This window comes from Lemur catta, chromosome 19 (assembly GCF_020740605.2).
Source record: "Lemur catta isolate mLemCat1 chromosome 19, mLemCat1.pri, whole genome shotgun sequence".
Lineage (NCBI taxonomy): Eukaryota > Metazoa > Chordata > Mammalia > Primates > Lemuridae > Lemur > Lemur catta.
This window is the reverse complement of record NC_059146.1, coordinates 4,294,853-4,315,969: the sequence shown is the minus strand read 5'-3', so window position 1 is coordinate 4,315,969 and position 21,117 is coordinate 4,294,853. Positions and strand designations below refer to the sequence as shown.

At 42.2% G+C, this 21,117-nt stretch overlaps 2 protein-coding genes across 8 annotated transcripts; both read left to right on the top strand.

Moving 5' to 3' along the window:
- Positions 1-1,230: 1,230 nt before the first annotated feature.
- On the top strand, positions 1,231-11,219 carry SGCB (sarcoglycan beta). 7 transcript variants are annotated; one of them, XM_045533004.1, is made up of 6 exons: positions 1,231-1,278; positions 4,313-4,522; positions 6,579-6,764; positions 7,435-7,626; positions 7,951-8,082; positions 10,751-11,219. In XM_045533004.1, exons 2-6 carry the CDS (start codon positions 4,343-4,345, stop codon positions 10,952-10,954), a joined length of 894 nt encoding a protein of 297 aa, XP_045388960.1. In that variant the 5' UTR covers positions 1,231-1,278; positions 4,313-4,342; the 3' UTR covers positions 10,955-11,219. The 7 variants fall into 7 exon arrangements, with proteins under 7 accessions (XP_045388960.1, XP_045388959.1, XP_045388961.1 ...); XM_045533003.1 differs by lacking the exon at positions 1,231-1,278 and adding an exon at positions 1,382-1,390; XM_045533005.1 differs by lacking the exon at positions 1,231-1,278 and adding an exon at positions 1,391-1,446.
- Positions 11,220-17,030: 5,811 nt separating this feature from the next.
- LRRC66 (leucine rich repeat containing 66) lies at positions 17,031-19,335 on the top strand. The gene is given in 4 exon segments (XM_045532942.1): positions 17,031-17,142; positions 17,145-17,520; positions 17,626-17,846; positions 17,894-19,335. Coding segments are annotated over 4 exon segments (2,151 nt in total).
- Positions 19,336-21,117: the final 1,782 nt, after the last annotated feature.

The following is a 21,117-nucleotide window of genomic DNA, read 5'->3' as shown; positions in this document are numbered from 1 at the left end:
AGATGGAACATTTGGATATTCTTGGGGGATGAGTAAGAGTGTACTTGCCAGAGAAAAAGAGGACTTCCCCAGCAGAGGAAAAAGAGGCAAAGTGTAGGAAAGAAGGGCTACATTACCAGATCTGGACACAGGAACTCAGGATCACTCAAAAGCCCAGTTACCTGATTTGATAAACCCAACCAGAGACAGACAATTAGCAGAAACTTAGTGCTGACTCCCACGGCATTGGGCTATAACTTATAGTCTTCCTGCCTAAGATGCAGGTTTGTCCTAGAGACTGAGGGAGGAATGACCCTAAAGATGTGAGTCCAGTGGTTCCAGCATTTGGGAAAAAAGGAAATACAGAGAGAGATGATGATCAGCTAGGTACTGACATTAGCTAAAGTCAGGGAAGAGAAGGGAAAAGATTACAAGAGATTTCCTTGTGTGACAGGTTATCTAATTTATACTTCATAGAAATCCTCTGATGGAAAGAAAGTAGGCAGAACAGCGAAATAACCGCTCAGCTCATCAAAAAGCAAAACTGACCTAGTTCCTAGAAAAAGGAAGCCTCACCAGCGTGTCTCTTTGGTGCTTCCTGCCGAGGTCGGTGGCCCTAGGGCCCAACGGTGCTGCCTGGAAGTGATCCAGCTGCCAGAGCAACAGTTCTTGCACCTTGGCTGCTACTAAATTCACTGCATTGTTTTTTTCAGCTAAAAGGATTATTGGATTATATCGACAAGTGTGTACTCAAGTTACTTGCACATTTGGGTGGCTTCCCGGTGCGCGGTCAATGTCAAATCACGTTCCCAAGGATATGCCTCGTCAACATTATCCCCAATAGTAAAGGCAAAATCCACCCCCTAATACCAAAGGGAAAAACGTCAGACTTCATGGGTCCTCCGGGCAAAAAGCAGCCCTGAAGAGATTCAATGTCCTCCTCGAGGACTCTCAGTTTTCAAGATTTCAGTCGTCTACTTGGCAACTTGTTAACTCTGTCCACGTCGTCGCCTCCCCGGTCCTCCTGCACGTGGACCCTCGGTATCGCCCCGTCCGGCCCTACCCGAGGCGGCTCTGCGAGGCACCAGCCCTCGCGACCGGGAGCGGAGGCGAAGGCAGAGGCGAACTGTTTCCAAGGGCGCCCTTTTGGGGGACGAACACCCATCAGGCCCTTTCCAGCGCCTGGCGGTACAACGCGCCCCGAGGCCACGAGCCTGGGTGCAGAGCCGGCGGAGGAGCCCGAGCCGGCCCACCCGGGGCTCGGAACCTCCCTGCGCTGCAGGCGCGCGCGGGAGAAAGGTGAGCGCGGTGGTCCCCTGCCCGCCAGGGCGCAGGCGCTGTGCGGCGGGGGAAGGGTAAGCGCGGCGGTCCCCTGCCCGCCAGGGCGCAGGCGCAGCGCGGCGGGGGAAGGGTAAGCGCGGCGGTCCCCTGCCCGCCAGGGCGCAGGCGCAGTGCTGCGGGGGAAGGGTAAGCGCGGCGGTCTCCTGCCCCGCCAGGGCGCAGGCGCAGCGCGGCGGGGGAAGGGTAAGCGCGGCGGTCTCCTGCCCGCCAGGGCGCAGGCGCAGCGCGCGGGTCGGGGCGGGTAGGGTCGGGTAGGGTCGGGCAGAGGCGGGCGGCGCGGCGGCGGTGGCGGCGGCGGGCGCGGGACGATGGCGGCAGCGGCGGCGGCGACGGCCGAGCAGGTCTGTGAGCCCCGCCACAGCCCGGGGCTGGAGGAGCGGGGGAGGCCAGGCTCCGCGGGGCGGGGCGGGGCGGGAGGAGCCGTCCGCAGCCGAGGATGCCGGCGAAGGCCGGGCGGGACCCCGGGCCGGAGCTCCCCGGCCTGAGAGCGGGAGCCAGCAGCGGCCCTCTGCCTGGCCTGGCCGTCCCCCAGCCCGGGGAGCAGGGTCTCCGTCCAGAGGGGCTAGGAGGCGGCCGTGCCAGCCCGGAGCCTGCGCTGGGACGTGCCAGGGACGTGCCCTGCTCAGCTGCCAGCGAAGATGCAGATAAAAATAACCTCAGCCCCAGCCAGGAGGCTCCCCTGACCCCAGCCAAGAAATGGTCAGCTGTTGCCTGGAGTCAGCTTGCGGCCACTCCTTGTTTCTGCCGTCCCCAGTACGCAGACATCCCAGGTTTCCCCCTCCCACTTTGGTTTTTGGAGATTTAGCCACCAGTATAAAACTGGTGATTTCCTAACCTGCATTGTAAACTTGGAACTTAGAATGGTTTAAAAGACCTTTTCTCCCCCAAATCAAGCTATATATACATGCATATATATACGTGCACATATGCGTGTAAATATGTTTACACACATGTATATATATAATTGTTAGGGTGATGTATTATAATAAAAATAATTTTCACAGCCACTTTTTCTCCTTAACTGTTGTTTTCTTTTAAAAACCTATGATATGATAGTTTCTCTTGAAAAAAATCTCATTCTTCAACATTGTTGAAAAAAATTAGTAAAGTTGTAAACGTTCTGTTTGACTTTTGGAAAGATTTTCTTAGATAATCAACTGTTGGACACCTATTAGATCTATGTCACTGGAGGGCATGAAAAAATAAAAGGTGTAAAATCTGCCTTCGAGGGGCTTAAAGTCAAACAGCCAGATAAATGCAGAAAAATCAGCTCAAGACAATAGGCAAGGTGCAGATTTGTAACAGTAAAATAAAATGTAAAAGAATGAGTGAAACTGAAAGGCGACAAAGCTTGGAGTTGTTGAGGTTAATATCATTCCTTGGCCTTCCTGAGTCCCCTCCTAGTTTATCAGCTTCTGTTTTAGATGATTCTTTTTCCGTCTATATCATACCTATTGATACTCTTGAGGTTCTGTTTTTGCTTTGCACAAAATCTGGGCAATCTGATCCATTCCTCAATCTCCACTTCAAATTTATGCTTTTATGTCTCCAGCCCTGAATTTAACGGAATTTTCCATAAATGGAAAATTGGACTGCGTCATAGTCACTGTTAAGAGGATTACACCCATCCATTCACTTGGTTAGCCTAGCCAGAAACTTAGGAGCAGGGCTGGCTTAAGGGAGCTCAGAAGAAACCACACTTGGTTTAGTGCTTTGTTGTCCTGAGCTTGATATCTGAACAGGGTGCCCCACATCTTTTTCCCTTTGACCCCACAAAGTATATACTGGTCCTGCTTGGGAGTCATCTTAGACCCCTCTGGGTCACACTCACATCCAACCAGTCATCAAGTCTCTGACAGTTCCACCTCATAACATTTCTCCCCAGTCTTCATCTCCAACGCGCAAACTCAATCAGGCCCTGAATTGCACTCAGAGAAACCTGCTCTTGATAACTTCATCTCTAGGCTGTCAGTTCCAGTTCATCTCTTTTTGGTGTGATTTTGACACAATGCAAATCTGATTGTATCACAAACCTATTTTAAATCTTCAGTAGTTCCCCGTTGCTGTCAGGATAAAGTCCATCGTTCTTGCCATGGTACTTATGTCGTTTACTGGCCCCGAACCACATCTCTCACTCATTTTTTTCTTTCATTCCTGTACCTGTCCTCCTCACCGTCCACGTAAAGCTGCCAAAATTAGTCCCCCCAGAGATGACTTGTACTTAAAGTCTCCATGTGGTTCCAAGCTCTCTTCATGTAAATGAATACACACACACACACACACACACACACACACACACACACACACACAGTTGTCCCTCAGTATCCGTAGGAGATTGGTTTCAGGACCCGCCCCTCACAAATATGAAAATCCACGGATGTTCAAGTCCCTTCTATAAAATGGTGTAGTATCTGTATACAACCTGTGCACATCCTTCCGTACTTTAAATCATCTCTAGATTACTTCTAATACCTAATACAATGTAAATGCTATGTAAACAGTTGTACTGTATTGTTTAGGGAATAATGACAAGGGAAAGAAGTCTGTACATGATGAGTATAGAGGTAGTCGTCCAATTTTTTTTCAAATATTTTCGATCTGCAGTGGTTGAATCCCTGGATGCAGAACCCACAGATATGGAGAGTAAACAAATTGGTAAATTATTAATAAAAACAAGCTTACCTACTATAGGATATCTATGACAACACTGCCCAGAAGTGAGCTGCACACTTTATCGACAGTAGGACTATTGAAAGCAGAGAGGGAAAATATGTTATCAGTTAGTTACACTAAAGGTTCTATCTATATTAACTCTCTAAGCACAGTCATGTCCTTACTGGAAGCCTGCAATTCAGTGTGACTTGCAGGCTATTAGTGGAAAATATATCAGTAACCAATTCAGCTTTCTTTAGGTACGAATTTGCACTTAATAAATAAATGCATCAAAAAGAGGAGGGTATGCTTGTTCCATTATGCTGTGTTTTGTCTTTAGCAAAGTTCCAATGGTCCTGTAAAGAAGTCCATGCGTGAGAAGGCTGTCGAGAGAAGGAATGTTAACAAAGAGCACAATAGTAACTTTAAAGCCGGATACATTCCAATTGATGAAGATCGTCTCCATAAAACGGGATTGAGAGGAAGAAAGGGCAATTTAGCCATCTGTGTGATTATCCTCTTATTTATCCTAGCTGTCATTAATTTAATTGTGAGTATACGGTACAGAATACTTTTTAATTACCATGAGGCATTTTTCATTTGTTTTCCAGTGAAATCATGGACTTTGTTTCCGTAATTTCTTTTGGGACTCTCTTATTTTCTCCTTTTCTGCACGTTTTCTCTCGTACTGAGTTTTAATGAATATATATTAAAAACCTAGTATGCTAATATTTGCATATATTAATTTCATTTGGAAACAATTGTTCATGGATTCTTCCCTTTAATGGACTTAACTTTTAAGAAGGGTAGAGTTGGGAGTCTCCCACTAGCTCAGTCGGTAGAGCATGATGAGGCTCTCAATAAGGGTAGAATCAACTCAATAGAAGAGAACTTTGCCAAGATGATTTTATTGCTTTCCCCTCTCCTAAAAAATAAAATCTTTTGTTTTCATTTAATTTTCCCTACATTTTTAGTGTTGCCTCTTCAGCTAAATTTTAAAATTGTAAACCCTTTGATGGCAGTAAAGGGCTGTATCTTGGGTGTTAGTCCTGAGTCCCAGTTTTCAAGGAATGCAAGCTGGTTCACACTCAGGTGCTGAGGACCTGAGAAGTTGCCTTTTCCAAAGATGTTAATATTTGCTTTCTTAAAGAAGAAGGCCTTTTAATTTGAGGTTGTAACTATCTGAGGGTTAAATTTGAAATAGTCTGGCATGTGTGTGGATGGGTATTTTCAGAGAAAGTGATAATTGATACACCTAACACTGATCATGAACATGATCTGCAGCAGTTTTAAAGTGATTCTTTTTTTATTTTCAACTTCTAATGCCCTCAAGCCAGTCCTTTTGTATTTTATGTGCATGCAAAGGATTTGTGTCTAATTCTTCACTTAGAATGAGCTGGTATTACACATTTCATAGTAGGTACTATAAATAGCTTTCCTTGGAACACAAATTCTGAATACGTTTTATCTTATAATTTATTTTATTGGAGACATCTGGTCAAGATGAAAGAATAGGGACATTTTTATCCTCTTGTCTAAAAAGCTCATCCCAAAGTGACAATGTCAAGAAACGGAAATATCGTGGAAGAAAATGGGAAGCAACTGAAATCCTAAACCATAATACATGAAGACAAAAAGTAGGAGGAAGAATGGCAAATAATTTATCACAAGGAGAAACTGCTTGTGTGTGTGTGTTGGGGAGTGGGTTGCCAAATCCTGAAAAACTTCAGGAATATCTTGAAAAGCAGGAGTGAGGCAGGAACCAAAAACAGAGAACTTGTTTGAAAAATCTATATAAGGAGCAGTGATATCCCTTCCTGCCAGCAGTTAGACACCCACCTCTCCTAACCCCACACAAAACTGGTGTCTCTTGACACACTGGACCAGAGACGGTTCTTTCTGCTTGAGGTTAGGACTCATAGAACATTTTACTGAGAGATTTTACAGAAGTGTTGGAGGATCTGAGATTTAGTTAGATTTTCAAAGAAACTAAGCAAACTAAAAAAAGTATATATATATATTAAACTCAGAGAGAGACAAAGTACAGGAAAGGAACTGCCATCGTGGTACAGTATTTGGTTTAGCAGTGAACAATATTTACATGGTCCTAATACTGAAGATACTGAACATGAATTTAACCAAAACTTGAGATTGGAGTTGGGAGAGAAAAGAGGTATAAATGAGCTAAAAATTCTTACTTGCTAAAATAGGAAATTAGCAGATAAAACCTAAAATTGGTGAATGAAGAAATGATAGTATATGTATATTATTTGGAAATACGGTGATAAATTCTAAACAAAATACCTAAAATTGTTGAAAGTGGTTGTCCCTGGGAATGAGATATGGAAAGCATAGAAAAAATAAGAGACTGTCCTTTTTTTATTATAGACCTTTTAGCACATTTTGACTTTTAGCTATTTGCATGTCATACCTTGACAAAAATAAAACTGGTTTTGTTTATAGGTGGAAAACCATCTGATACGTTCATCTCACTGATTAAACATTTTAGGAGGTCTTTAATGTTTTGGCAATGATATTTTCCATTTGTTTTCCCATTATGTTAAATGTATGCAGCTTATTAACAGTGGGTTTGTGTTCTTTTTCAGATAACACTTGTTATCTGGGCTGTGATTCGCATTGGACCAAATGGCTGTGACAGCATGGAGTTTCATGACAGTGGTCTGCTCCGATTTAAGCAAGTATCTGACATGGGAGTTATACACCCTCTTTATAAGAGCACAGTAGGAGGAAGGCGAAATGAAAATTTGGTAATCACTGGCAACAACCAGCCTGTAAGTGACCACATTAGCTGAAATACCGTGTGAATGGAAAGGAGCATTAGAGAAAAATTCTATGCAAAAACTAGAGTCGATTATTGGAAATAGATATTTCCCTTTAGAGAAAATTAATATATTTATGAATGTTTTTAAAATACATTCACAAATATTAAATGTTTAATAATACTGTGAGTTTTATAACCTATTAAAGTTAGATACTTTCTTAATATTCTAGATTTTGTTCAATGGTAGCATTTTCTATGACAGATGTAATTAATATAAGAATATATAGGTTATTCTTTTCTCGTCCATACAAGGAAGCAATTAAAAAAACACCTACCCTGTATTTGGGGGGAATCTGGAAGAGAATATGCCAGTCTAGTCAGTGGCAGCCCATGCCAACAGGCTGCCATAGCATGGGTTTTGGACTGAATAAAACCTCACAGAGATATTCTTACCACCACCACTGCCCATCTCAGGCCTTGAACTGTGTTCCCTTATACCCATTTATTTGTGCAGAGCAGCATAAGCAAATAAATAATTAAAAGCAAATAAAGTATTTCAAGTTAGCTTATTATTGTAGTTTTTTAAAATAGTGTTTTATAATGTTCTTTATAATGTTCTTAATGAATTTTGGTTGCAGTATTCTTTGAAAACATATTCACAATAAAGTGTTTTTCTGAAGATTGTTTTTCAGCAAGGGACAACAAAACTCAGTGTAGAAAAGAACAAAACCTCTATTACAAGTGACATTGGTATGCAGTTTTTTGACCCCAGAACTCAAAATGTCTTGTTCAGCACAGACTATGAAACTCATGAGTTTCATTTGCCAAGTGGAGTGAAAAGTTTGAATGTTCAAAAAGCATCTACTGAAAGGGTATGATTTATTTTCTTTGTTTTACTAATGGAGAGAATTACTGTCTAAAGCTACCAAGTGGGGGGAGAGTTTTGCTATTTCATAGTGGTATGAAAGGATATATTCCAGAATGCTGGAAGGAATTAGTTCTAGATCTGTCATTAACTAGCTTGTGTGATCATTGTCAAGTCATCTCTGTTTATCTCAATTTCTACTTCTATAAAACATGAATGAAAACACCATGCCTTCCATAGCTCATGATGGAAACTCCTATTTCTCTCTCTTTGATAATAATTTTCACATTAATTTAGAATGTCTTTTCAGTATTTTTTTTTTAATTTTCAGATTACCAGCAATGCTACCAGTGATTTAAATATAAAAGTCGATGGGCGCGCTATTGTGCGTGGAAATGAAGGAGTGTTCATCATGGGCAAAACCATTGAGTTTCACGTGGGCAGTAATATGGAGTTAAAGGCTGTGAGTATTTCTTGAAGAGTTTAAGAGGATTCCTAGATTCTTAGATACATAAATTCATGTGTGGAGTAGCATGCAATCATTAAAACTGATCTAGTTGTATATTTTTTGACATGGACAGAAGTTCAAAATGGATTGTGAAAGAAAGTTACAAGATAATTTGTGAAATATGTCATTTTTATTTTTCAGAACATATGTATATAAAAATCTGGAAGGATATGTTATAATATCAACAATATTTAGCTAGGGATAGCAGATAACAGATGATTTCATTTTAGTTTTACTTCTGTTAGCATGTATTTTCTAAAATTTTTTTTTTTGGTATAATGATCACTTGTATTATTTTAGAAGGCTTAAAAAAAAAAAAAGCCTCTAAAAGAGAGTTCTGGAAAATCAAAGTAAAGATCCATGCCCTGAAGTTGTTGTTTTTAATTAAAGATTTTTATATTCCTTCCTGAGTTTCATATCTATTGATGTGAAAAAAGCAATTAGCAAATATATAAAATGTATTTTATTTAGATATTTTTATTAAGAATATACTTTTAATTTGTTATTAATTATAAAGGAAAATGACTTTTGCCTTTATTGTGGCTTTGAAAGTGAAGTTTTCTTTGTGCTTCACAGATTATATCTGAACTTTAACGGGTATTATATATTCAGTAAGGGAGCCACAAGTCTAAAAACTTTTTATTGGCTCACAATTCTGGTCCAAGCATATTTATTCCAAATGCCTTTGGGCACCTACAATATCCTGTTTAAAGCTAATTAAATTGGTCTTACCAAGCATTACATGACAAACATAAACTTAAACCTAAGGACTTATATATAATTCTTTCCTTTTTTAGAAAAGTCAATTTCACAGTTCTTAAAAAAATAAACTTTAAAAAATTAGTTGCTTCACTTTCATAAACAGCTTTCCCCACCCCCCAAAGCACGTAATCCCATCTCTAAATAAAGATGAACACAGAATATGATTCTTGCCAGAAACTCAATCACAATACTGAGTAGTTTTTACATGTATTGTGGTAGGAAACCATTCTTCTAAGAGAACTGTATTGAAGAATGGCCACAGAAAGACTGTTGTTCTCTCTACTAGAAAGTCAAAGATGCAAGAGATGTGAGATTTGTATACAGACCACTAGCAAGTTACCTAAACCCTTTAATTTTTCTACTTGCAAATTCTTGTCCCATTCCACCTTGTTGTTAATATGACAATATTGAAATATTTTGAAATATACATATATACATATCAGTTATTCCACTGATACAGAGTTAAGCAAAAGAAGCCAGTTTTAAAAAGATAATTAGCTTTATAATTAATATTAGTGGTTGCTTTTAAAGTGTATCAGCTAATCATTATAAAGAATTTTATCAATTAAAGTGCTTTTTTTGAAAAAAGCTACTTGGAAACAATTTAAAGAAAGTAAAATTAAATGAGCACAAGATGGCAGCATTGGAACAAACTTTGAAAACTAGCCCCTTAAGAATTACTGTATTTTTATCCCATCTACGAGCACTACACAATCCATTGGTCATTTCCATTACTTCATAACCAACTTTCTTTCTTTGCTTTAAATGCCCTTGATAAGCTGATAAGTCCAAAATTTGGAATTCCCGTTTTAACCTTTCCCTTAAACTAAGATTCACATATCCAACTGCCTACTTACCTTCTCATCCTCTGTGCTTTGTCCACACCGGCCTCCTAACTGTCCCTAGAACACCAGGGACATCTTTACCTTGGGGCCTTTGCGTGCACCATTTCCTCTGCTTGGAGTGCCCTCCCCAGCCACCTCCCCAGCCCACTCCCTCACCTCATCCCTCTCACTGGCGCAGCAGAATCCCTGCCTGGGCTCTCTGCTCACCCTGCTTTATTTTTCCTCCTGGCACTGATCCCATCCGATGTCCTGTGTTTCACTTATTCAATTGTTTGCTGTCTGCCTCTACTCCATTGAAATGTCAACTCAGGGGGAACTTGGACTTTGCCTATTTTATTTACTGCTGTGTCCTCAGCCCCTAGAATCGTGCCTGGCACATAGGAAGCACCTAATTCTTATTTGTTGAGTGAATGAAAGGAAGAAAGGGAGAGAAGGGGGGAGGGAAGGGAAAGAGAGGGTTAGGAGTCCCTAAAAAGAAACGATTTTAAGGACCTACAAGAATGTTTCTGAAACATCGGGTTTGAAGTAAAGAACGTCTAGTTTCCTTCGAGTGCCTGGTCTTCAAAATTATATGGTTTGAATCTGCATTTATGGTGCCACAAAAACACTGGAAATTAAAATTAATTCCCTCTAGGAGAAAAAGTCTTTTCCTTCTCATCATCATAAACTTATCAATCAGCAACTTTGTTATAATTCTCTTAGGACTTAAAATGATCTGTGAGTTTATGAAGATCAGCTTTATTATGTACTTAGGAATTTTGACTTAATTTTAACTACCAATTGAGAAATAAATTGTTACAAGTTTACTGACATACATTATGGATTAAGTAAGCTAAGGATCACTAGGTGACTGTTGATATTAATTCTGTTGTTTGTTTTTGCTGTTATTTTGCTCATGACTTTACTCTTTCTTACTGCCTTCTTTTATTATTAATATTCCACTGAGTTTTTTTAATTGACTTTGTTGTATACTCATTCATGGAGGGAAGTAAAGCATATTGTTATTCTCCTAACAGGAAAACAGTATCATCCTCAATGGGACTGTGATGGTCAGCACCACCCGCCTACCCAGTTCCTCCGGCGGAGACCAGCCGGGCCCCGGGGACTGGGTGCGCTACAAGCTCTGCGTGTGTGCCGACGGCACGCTCTTCAAAGTGCAAGTAACCGGCCAGAACATGGGCTGCCAGACATCCGACAACCCCTGTGGGAACACGCATTAGAAGAACCCCAGAGGTCATCAACATGTTTGTATCTTCACCTTTTTGTACGAGTGTGCATGTAAATCATTATTTTTACAGAGTTCGCGATAACTCATTGTAATTATTTGAACTGCAGAGCACGACTGTATCTGTTATGTAGTCTCCATATTTAAAATGTTCCGAGAGCCTAAAGTCTAACACATTTATTAAGTAGCACTGATCTACAAATGACTGTTCTCTAAAACAATTGTGAGAAGTGAATAAAATCAAAATAAGTGTTTTTAAACTTCCACTGTCCCTTTTCTAAAGGATAAAGGGCTGACGCACTGTTCAGACTCACCATAAGGAAGCTTTTGGTGACTCTAATGGGGATAGACCCACGTAAGATGTCACAAGGTACACCACCAGGGCTTCATGCTCTGCCTCTCGGCTCCTAAAAGGAAACACACCGATTTCTAGTGCATTAACTTTGAGCCATATTTTCACAAGCAAGTGAAGTTATTAAACAACTTTACGTATGTGAGATCAAAACTATGGTTTCCTAGTTTTGCACTAGGAAGAAAATACCCTGTAATAGAATGTTTACTTGAAATAATGATAAATATTAAGTGTTCACAATGTGGTAGAAACTAAAATACAATCTCAGCTTTAACTTTTAAGTAATAATGATAGCTGTCATTCATTGAGCATCTGATACATGCTAGGCATTGTCCTAGGTGTGGCATGTTTAATGTCTCTAATTCTCAGCACAACTCTGTAAGTAGATGTTCTTATTCCAGTTTTACCCATAAAGAAACTGACATCAGAAAAGTTAAGAAACTTGTCCAGCATCACATAGTAAGTAGCAGAGTTGGGCTTGGAATTCAGGTGCGATTGAAACCTAGAATGAATTCATGACACCTGATTCCACATGCCATGTTCTTTTCATTATCTGCATTGACTTTTCAATTATTTAAAACTCTAGAAAGATGCATAAAGATTAATTTAAACTTACCTAAGAAGATAAGAATTAAACAAAACAAGTATGCTTACTCTAGTTAAAAGTAAATCTCATGTCAGACAAAAAAAATCACTGTCAGAGTTTAAACTATCTTAAGCCAATTCCAAAATTTTATACTACAGAGAGCTCACAAATTGGGCTACTTGTGAGTCACCCCGGTTTCCCAGATGATGGCCCTTGGCACACTGGGGCACCCACATGGTAAACGGGGGTGCCAAGATACTTACCCCCTCAGCCCTGGGGCAACGCAGTGGAAAGTGGGGAGGCCACAGGCCCAGACAGGCTGCAGGCCGGGGACGGCCTGGTGGGTTTACTGCAGCAGGTGCCACAAATATTACCCTTTTTAACGTGTGCCACGCCTGGAAAATAGGTCGGGAAGCCCTGGACTAGAGAGTGCTGACACAGGTGATGTGAGGGATTTTTAAGTAATGTAAGAATTTATCTTTGCTCCTAATATTGCTATCTCACTGTAATTATTTACAGCCTCAAGCCAGTTGATTTTTCCTGTATTTTATATTTGATTTGAAAGGGACAGGAACCCCTAAGTAATTGGCTGTAAAACAGGCAATAGAGCCGTATCCCGGGCCCCACCCTGTATTCCAGTGTGACATCATTCTGTCAGGGTCACTCTGAACTGTGTAGACAAGACAATCAATAGAAAAAACAATTTGTATTCAGTATAGTCACAGCTCTCTCTGAGAGAAAAACCAAATACCTTAGAGATCACACAGTCATTAAAGTACGCTGAAATAAAGATTGACTGACGACCTAACGCTGAATGCAGTTTTTAAATGAAAAGAGAGCGAGATTTATAACTTCAGAGTGTTGTTATTAATCGTTGTAGTGATATTTGAGCCCATTTGGATATATTCAATATCACTTAATATCTGAATGATATTCAGAAAAAAATTGCTGGAATTTTCATTCCGATGCTCAGTATATTGTTAAACTGTACATTCATTACTTGTCTACTCTATTTAGATTTTTTCAGAGTTTCTTTAAATAAATATTGGTACAAAAGAGACAGAACACTATATTACAAAGTATTATTTATGGAATTTAATTCATGGAAATAATCTACTTTTACTCCTCTTTGAGAGGTACTTGTGTTTTTGATACATCGCCATTAAGTGCTTTTGACATGAGAGGATATTTTCCTGTTTTTATAAAACTGACTGTTAACAGATGTAGCATTTTAGGATACTTTACAGGTAGTCCTTGCTTTTTTACTGCAATGTCGATCTGGAAGATTCGCTGGGAAGCAGAACAAGAACAAGCCACCCATTTTACCTGTGACCTGTTTTGAGTCCCAGTAAAGCTTCAACTACTCCTTGTCGCCACCAGAGGGCGCTTTTCTAGAACCTGAAGTGCTACCTTTGCCTCCTCCCGCTGTGTTCATCTCCGCACTGAGCACTGATAGGGCAGGTGACTGACAAAGATGGGACCCCGCGAGGGGGTGCAGATGCATGCTTGTTGCAATAACCACAAGATTCTAGCGGCGGGTTGCAATGACAAGGGGGACACATGAAATAAACGCAAGGTTTTTTAGAGACTGTCTGATGGGCAGCTATAGGAAACATGTAAAACAACACAAAACAAGGACTGCCTATGCATAGTCTGAAATATTTTAAAATATACTTATTTGTATTCTTTTAGCATTGTGAAAAAACAAAATAAATTTCATGTGATAGTTTTGATGCTGCAAGGTAGAAGTTCTACCTAGTTTTGAATGAATGTTTTTTTAAGGAGGTGAGAATGTTACGGTGCTAAACTTGACAAAGAAGAGAGCATTGAAATGCTGATAAATTTATTAATCTTTTACAAAGTGTTGAGGGGGCAAAGATTACAGATCATGCCATACAAAAATAAACCCGTGGCCGGGCGCGGTGGCTCACGCCTGTAATCCTAGCTCTGGGAGGCCGAGGCGGGTGGATCGCTCGAGGTCAGGAGTTCGAGACCAGCCTGAGCAAGAGTGAGACCCCGTCTCTACTAAAAATAGAAAGAAATTATCTGGCCAACTAAAAAAATATATATACAAAAAAATTAGCCGGGCATGGTGGCTCATGCCTGTAGTCCCAGCTACTAGGGAGGCTGAGGCAGTAGGATCGCTTAAGCCCAGGAGTCTGAGGTTGCTGTGAGCTAGGCTGATGCCACGGCACTCACTCTAGCCCGGGCAACAAAGTGAGACTCTGTCTCAAAAAAAAAAACAAAAACAAAAAAAAACAAAAATAAACCCGTAAATCTGTTTCAGACAGCTGACTTGAGTTTCAGTTAATTCTATGTGTAATAACTACTTTTGTTTACAATAAAAATTCTGTAAATTGTTTGCTGTTCTTTTTTTAATGGTTATATCTTAACAGGGTTCTACTTAATCATGCAAACACAATGGATTTAATTATGGCTTGAAAGTGCAACAATATCAGTTATTTATGTAATCTCCCTGGAATCCTAGAACTCAAAGTTAGAGAGGTGTGCATTCCCCGTCTGGAAGGTCCTACCCTCTGTGCATTGCAGAAGGCCTCTCTCCAGTCTGGCTCTGCCCCAGGGTCCCAGGGAACGAGCACACTCCCATGGCAGGAGGCCAGAGCCTGGAGACGAAAGGGTGACTAAGGCTTGCCGCTGAGCACCTTTGATGGCAGGATGGGTGGAGCCTCAAAAGGCTGAGGTCTTAAATCCTCACCTGGCTTGATCCCGATATAGACCCGTTTGAAAATTACCTAGGATCTTAAGGTATGTCTTAGAAGCAATGTTACTCTCCACATCTTACCACCAAAAATTTCCTTCAGTTTTGCCACCTTCTCTTTTATGTATGAGTGAACTCTTCATTTCCTTTCTATTCCTGGTTTTTTCCTGCTGCTTTCTCCCTATCTCTTTCACATGCACGCACACACCCCTGGCATTTCTAACTGCTTCCTCATACTTCAGCCTGACTATGTCCATTTAAAGGTTTATGTTTTTGTAATCGTTTCCGGTTTCCTCAGCAACTTTTTCTGGAATTCTCAGTGGTTCCTTACCTAATACATATAAATGTGTATGTAGTATAAATAATTCTTTTTTTTAACAAATTAATACCTTTCACTTTAAGATATAAGATGATCCTTCTCTAGCTGTTCTGAACTCAAATCTATTAGTGTATAAATCTCTTCAACTTAAAAAGAACCAAGGCAATAAAAATCTTTATGAAAAAGTATTTTTCAACCACCTCTCTCTCTTCAATACTGCAAAGTAATGTGCCAGTGAATGGTGACTGTATTTTTTGTTGCTGATGTTGTTACCTTAGCTTGGTGTACAATTGTAGATATAATGATTGCAGCTTTGAATGCAGAAATATCTTTCTGACTGGGCAAATTAATTCAACTTCTGCATAAGAGGCATGCTATAAAAATAAATCACTCCCCCAAGCCTTAGGGCACCTTTGCAGTTCATGGCCATGTGTACCTGAATTTAGATGCCCTTCAAAATACGGGAGAATTGACCTTGTATGAAACAAAGGTTTAAAAATTAATTTGTGAATTTCATTCACTTCCTGTGTTCATTCACACAAACAGCATAGCCCAGTGACACACTGCAGACTATTAAAAATACGAAACATGTTACCTTTCTGGGAGTTCAACACAGACAGAGAGTAAAGCAATAGCAATGCAGGACAGCCCTGACAGTCTATCAAAGTGAATGGTAGTAACATGCATTTATTCATTCGGTAAATATTTACTGAAAGATTTCTGTAAACATAAAAACAAAAATAGAGGCTAAAGCAGGAAAAAGGGCCTCTGGCCATAGGATTTGAGGTAAATCTAGAAGGATATGTAGGATTTGGGTTTAGAAGAGGAAAAGGCATTGAGCTCAGAATAAAGAATGAACTAAAAGCTAATTTCAGCATGAGATATACATATATGGTTCTTTGCACAAACCTCATCTTGCAGTTGCTCCACATGCACTCATCATACTAGGTCATAATTTTATCTAGATAAGACAAGGCTTTGTGGGCCAACCTGAGAGATTTGAGCTAGAGGCAATAAGGAGCCATTGAAGATTTTGAATGAAGGAATGATATGAGGAAAATTGGATTACGGGAAAATAATCCTTTGGAATCACCTAGGATCAATCAAAAAGAAGGAAAGTCAAGAGGCAGAGGCAGGAAGAGCAATTAGGCCATTCAAGCATTTCAGACTGCAGTGATGAAAACTACAATGGGTGTCACTAGAACAGAAAGGAAGGGACAATTTGCGGTAAACATATATTGAATAATGTGATTATTTGTACAATGCTGGTTTTTAAAAGAAATTTAGTGTAATTAAAACAAATCACAAACATTACCCATTTACTTTTCTTTTAAATTTATCTTTGTAATACATTCAGCCACTGTAATTTGTATATACTTTTAAAACTTTCAGCTGCTTCCCAAGAATTTTTGGAGAAAAAGAGACTTGATATTTCTATATCTTAGTACATCTTCATGGTTCTGAGGCAGAACATCCTTTTCATAACACATTGTACATTGTATATATCTACATGATTTCAAAATGACTTGAAAAGTCGAAGAAGCCAGAAAGCTTATAGTTCTAGCCGTAAAAAAAAAAAATCAAGAGTCTCTTTTGTGAGTTGAACTTTCTACTCATAGTTATGGGAGGTTCACAGTTCAGTGTAAACGATGTCATTCACGTAATAAACCACATGGCTGAGTACAATGTCATAGATAAGCATAATAGACTTTGTTCAGTACTAACGACGAGCAAAGAAGCAGAGAAGTCTTCAGCCTTGGTAAGGTTTCACTCCAAAGCAGACTACAGTGTCAACGATACTGGACAAGCCAATGCAGAGGTGAGGCCTAAGTGAATTTATATTTTCTGAAAAATCAGGGGAGTCCTTTCTTTAAAATGTGTCGTAATTTTAATTTTATACTATAGCTATACCATTTTGGTAGCTACATTTTAATGCCCCGATTTCTAAGAAATCAAACATTCACTTAAATTGGCAATCAAGGCAAGATAACTTTCCTAAATCTTAAATTGAAAATTAAATTTTCTGCTTCTTATTTCCTTTAGTTATTATGTGTTATTTTGAATAAGTCGATTCATTTTCCTTTTGCCAGGCATTATGAAAATCCTCTGTTTTAGAGTTATTGCCATCGTTATAGGTCTTTATTTTACTGGAACGATGACAAATCCATCAAGAAAAAGCAGTATTTTATTCAATTGTGAGTGCCAATGGAGTATCTTCTGACAAATTGTTCTTTTACCGGAAAGCATGACATACCTGTGGACATGTCACAGATAGCAGCCACAGTGGATGCAAGTCTCAGTTTCTTTAGAGTTCTCTTACAGTCTCACACGAAGGAAGAATGGAAAATAAAACATCTGGACCTCAGTAACCATCTCATATCGAAAATAACCTTAAGCCCGCAGGCGTATTTGCGCACTTTGGAAGTACTAAACCTCAGCGACAATGCCATCCACTCCATCTCGTTGGATCTGCCCGGGCAGCGGACGGGCAGGAAGCCTAGGAAACATCCAGAATCCCGGGCCTGCGAGCAGCAGACCGGCCCTGACAGCCACGTGTCAATGTGCCCGGAGCCGCAGGCTCGCAGGTGGCATCAGAAGAGAAAGAACGGATGAATTAATAACTAGATAGATAGAAATTTAAAACCACTCACCATTATGCGATGCGCACGTCAAGGCGTGGCTAGATAGAGGCTGACAGGACTCACAGGAGCTTCTAAGAATCCCTGTCGCCCGGGGCGGCTCCGACGGGACGTGCGCGCCGCGGACCGGGAGGAGGACGCTGCCGGGAGCCTCGCCCTGGCCATCTGCCTGTCGGTGGTCGCCACGTTCCCCGCGGCTTTCTGCCTGGGGGCTTCCTCGCGGCCCTGTCTGGACGGACTGTGGGCCCAGGGTCGCTGCCGCAGGCGCCCCGGCTCGCCCCGCGCCCCCACGAGAACCCGGGCCGGCTCCGGGCGGCAGCGCCAGGCCCGCACGCGGCCGCCGTTCCTGGTGGGGCTCCGGGCGGGGGCGGCGCGGAGACGGGCAGCTGGGGACACAGCGGGGGCGACACCCGGGCAGGAAGCGCGGGTGACAACGCGCCTCCCGGGAACGGGAACGGCGCGGCCCGCTCGCTGCCCCGCCCACGTCCCCACACCGGGGACCGTGAACCAGCTTCGGCGGCGCAGGGCCACATCTACAGGAATGATTTTCGTGGGGAATTGGACTACGACGCTGTGGCCCGAGAACAGCCTCTCGGGGAGCCTCCAGGGGGTGTCTCGCCGGTGGCTGGCACGTCTCCAGATGTCTTGGGCTCCGGCCCCAGGGACGCCGACTGCGACCCCTCACTCTCAAGGACAGTGGCAGCTGCTGGCTGGGGAATGCGAACACATCTAAAAGCACAGAGGCCAGGAGAGAGCAAGGAGAGAGGGGACACCGAGCAGTCACCTCGGGGAAGTGCCAGCTGGCCGATGGGGTTTTCCAAGGAGACACCGGGGAGCGCTCCCCATGATTTGCGGGGCGCAGCGCAGCAAGGGCTGGAGGAAGAGCTTCCAGCCTCCTGCAGAGCGGTCACCCGCAGCGACCCGGGGCACAGCGACCCACTGGCCCTTCCTCCAACCTGGGGCAGCGGCCTGGATGTCACTCCTGCTAACCAGGAGCCAGTGCACAAACCTGCTCCTTCCGACACTCGGCCCGAGCTGGAGAGCGACGACGAAGGCTCCTTGTTCACTCTGAGTTCAGCGAGTTCAGAGGGTGCGAGGGACGGGACTGAAGGCCAGGCGCTCGGCGAGGACAGCTGTGAGGCCAGGGAGCCCCTGCAGGACCAGAGCTCAGGGGCAAGCAGGGACAACGTGATGTCACTAGCGAGTCTTGGGGACAATATCACCTCCCAAAATATTCTAGGGAGATGTGAGAATCAGGAAGATCAGTTTGAAAAACCTCCTGTTTCTGGTCCAGACTCTGGTTTGTGCAAGACTCATCTGGAAAATGCCTCTGACATCAATAAATTTGAAGATCCATCACCCTTGCCCAGATCACTGGAGATCAGTCCTATAGGGGATGCGATTCCGGGCATGTATGTTTATGACTATGACATAGTGCCTCAATCCCAGGAAACAAAATGGCTTTACTCTCTTAAAGACTTAGAATTTTCAAATGTGAACATCGTGCCACAGATGCCACCGCACTCTGCAGACGTTCGCTCAGATCCTGGTAAGGACACCCGCTATGAAAGAGACTCAGACGTCTGTACAAAAAGACCTTTCGTGCAAGGAGTAGACACAGCCCAAAGAGAGATTCCTTTCGAGGTCACTACAGGGGAAAACGTAAGACCTTCACAACAAGATCCTGAAGGAGATGACACGAATTCCAACGGGATGGAAACTGATGCAGATGATGGGTTTGTATGTCCACTTGAGGACTGAGATTCCAGAATGGTTATAAGGCAAACACAATTGTTCCAATCCTATGGTGATGAACCTGCTCTTCAGAGTGAACGAGGAGGAGGGGGATATTTTGAAGACGGTTCCAAGAACCATGCACCATTATTACAAGAGCTTCCAAATGAAACAAGTTCCCTAAGAGCACAAGAGCACTTCAGTGACAGAGACTGGGGTGACTATTCAGAGGAGAACCTGTTGCGCTTAGAGAAAGATGGTTCTACCTTTCATTCCCAAATGCAGACCCAGAACAATCTGATGGGGTTGGCTCCCTCTGTGAAGAACAGCTAAACCATGACAAAGACAAGAACGTCCAACCTGATAATCAAAGGAATTCAAGTGACACTTTTAGTACATATTGAAGCACTTCCATGGAAATGCTTAACAGATTTTGATGAATTCAGCACTAACACTAGCACAACTTTTTGGAAGTTGATCATGAAACTGCAAAATTGAAAGAATTTAGAGCAACTAAATACTTTTAATAAGTTATGTTAAAAGAGAAGGATGGTTTTCTAGAATGAAATGTAAATTAAAAACCAACTTTCAAGAAAAGAGTTGATGTTTTCTGTAAAAGATAGCAAAATTGCTATAGATACATTTTTCTGTTGCCTCAGCATCAATTCATTACTGCTTCTCACATTCCCTGAATGCCGTCCACACGCCCCTCAGCAACTGAGAAATGAGCTTCTGGTGCTGGAAGATGAGAAATAACGTTGAGAATTATGCAGAGAATAACAAATCCTTACCCCCACCTATTCTTTTTTTCAGATTTGTCATTCTGTCCGTTCTTATCGCTAATGTAGGTAACGGAACTGACAGCAGGGAAGTATTATTCCAATTTGGAGCAGTTTCCAGTTAAATAATGAAATCAGACCTGGAAAAGCCCACCATTCAGACTCACCTATTCTGCAGATGAGGAAATGAAAGCACAGATTAGTAAATTTATGTGGCTAAGGCCACCCCGCTAGTTCTTGTTCCCAAGCAGAATTCTGTTTCTTCCCATCAGTGAGGACAATCTTTATCCTTACGTCTTTCACTCCGGCTGTCTGCCTTCTGCGGCCCTGCTCACTGGTTAGGGAAGCCCCGCCACGCAGCAGAGCTAGAAAACATCCTTTCCAGAATGTCACGGCGTCTTGCAGACACACTCTTTTCCAAGAGAAGCAGCTGCCCGTGGCAGCAAATGCCATCTCTGACATCCTAACTGCTCCCCGCACCATGACAGTGGAGGGGACTTTGCGGCTGGGTTGAGCCTCGTGCTTTTTCCCCCAGTACGAGCTGCGTCTTCCTCCGCCCGCAGTCTGAGATGGGCTCTGCAGAGCCAGCCTCAAACACCAGGGCTCCCATGCCCTCCTCCCTCCAGCACTCCCTCGGGTGCCCATACTTCCATTCCACACCACGCCTTTCCCACACGGGCCTTTCCCTCAGGTTCACCTGGGTGCGCCTTGTGCCAGGCAGGAGGGCTCCCCTGCATTCACAAGAGCAATAACAACAAAAATGTCCCTCAGGTTCCTTTTTTAAAAAAAAGCAGCTGGAGTGTACTTGCTCTGAAACTGTTCCTGCTAAAGACAGCCTCAACCCAGCACGCTCTGTCAAAAGTCTCCCACCACGGAAGGAGAATACCACCCAGCACTGCTGGCTGAAACTGTGAGGTTCATTAGGGCTGCCAGATTTAGCCAGTAAAAATACAGGATGCCCAGTTGAGTTTGCATTTCAGATAAGCAACAAATACTTTCTTAAGTATGTAAGTATGTCCCATGCAATATT

Coding starts and splice junctions, on each gene's coding strand:
- SGCB (XM_045533000.1), top strand. CDS start 2,017: ATGGTCAGCTGTTGCCTGGAGTCAGCTTGCGGCCACTCCTTGTTTCTG. Junction 4,523..6,578: donor TAGCTGTCATTAATTTAATT/GTGAGTATACGG, acceptor GTTCTTTTTCAG/ATAACACTTGTTATCTGGGC. Junction 7,627..7,950: donor AAAAAGCATCTACTGAAAGG/GTATGATTTATT, acceptor TTTAATTTTCAG/ATTACCAGCAATGCTACCAG.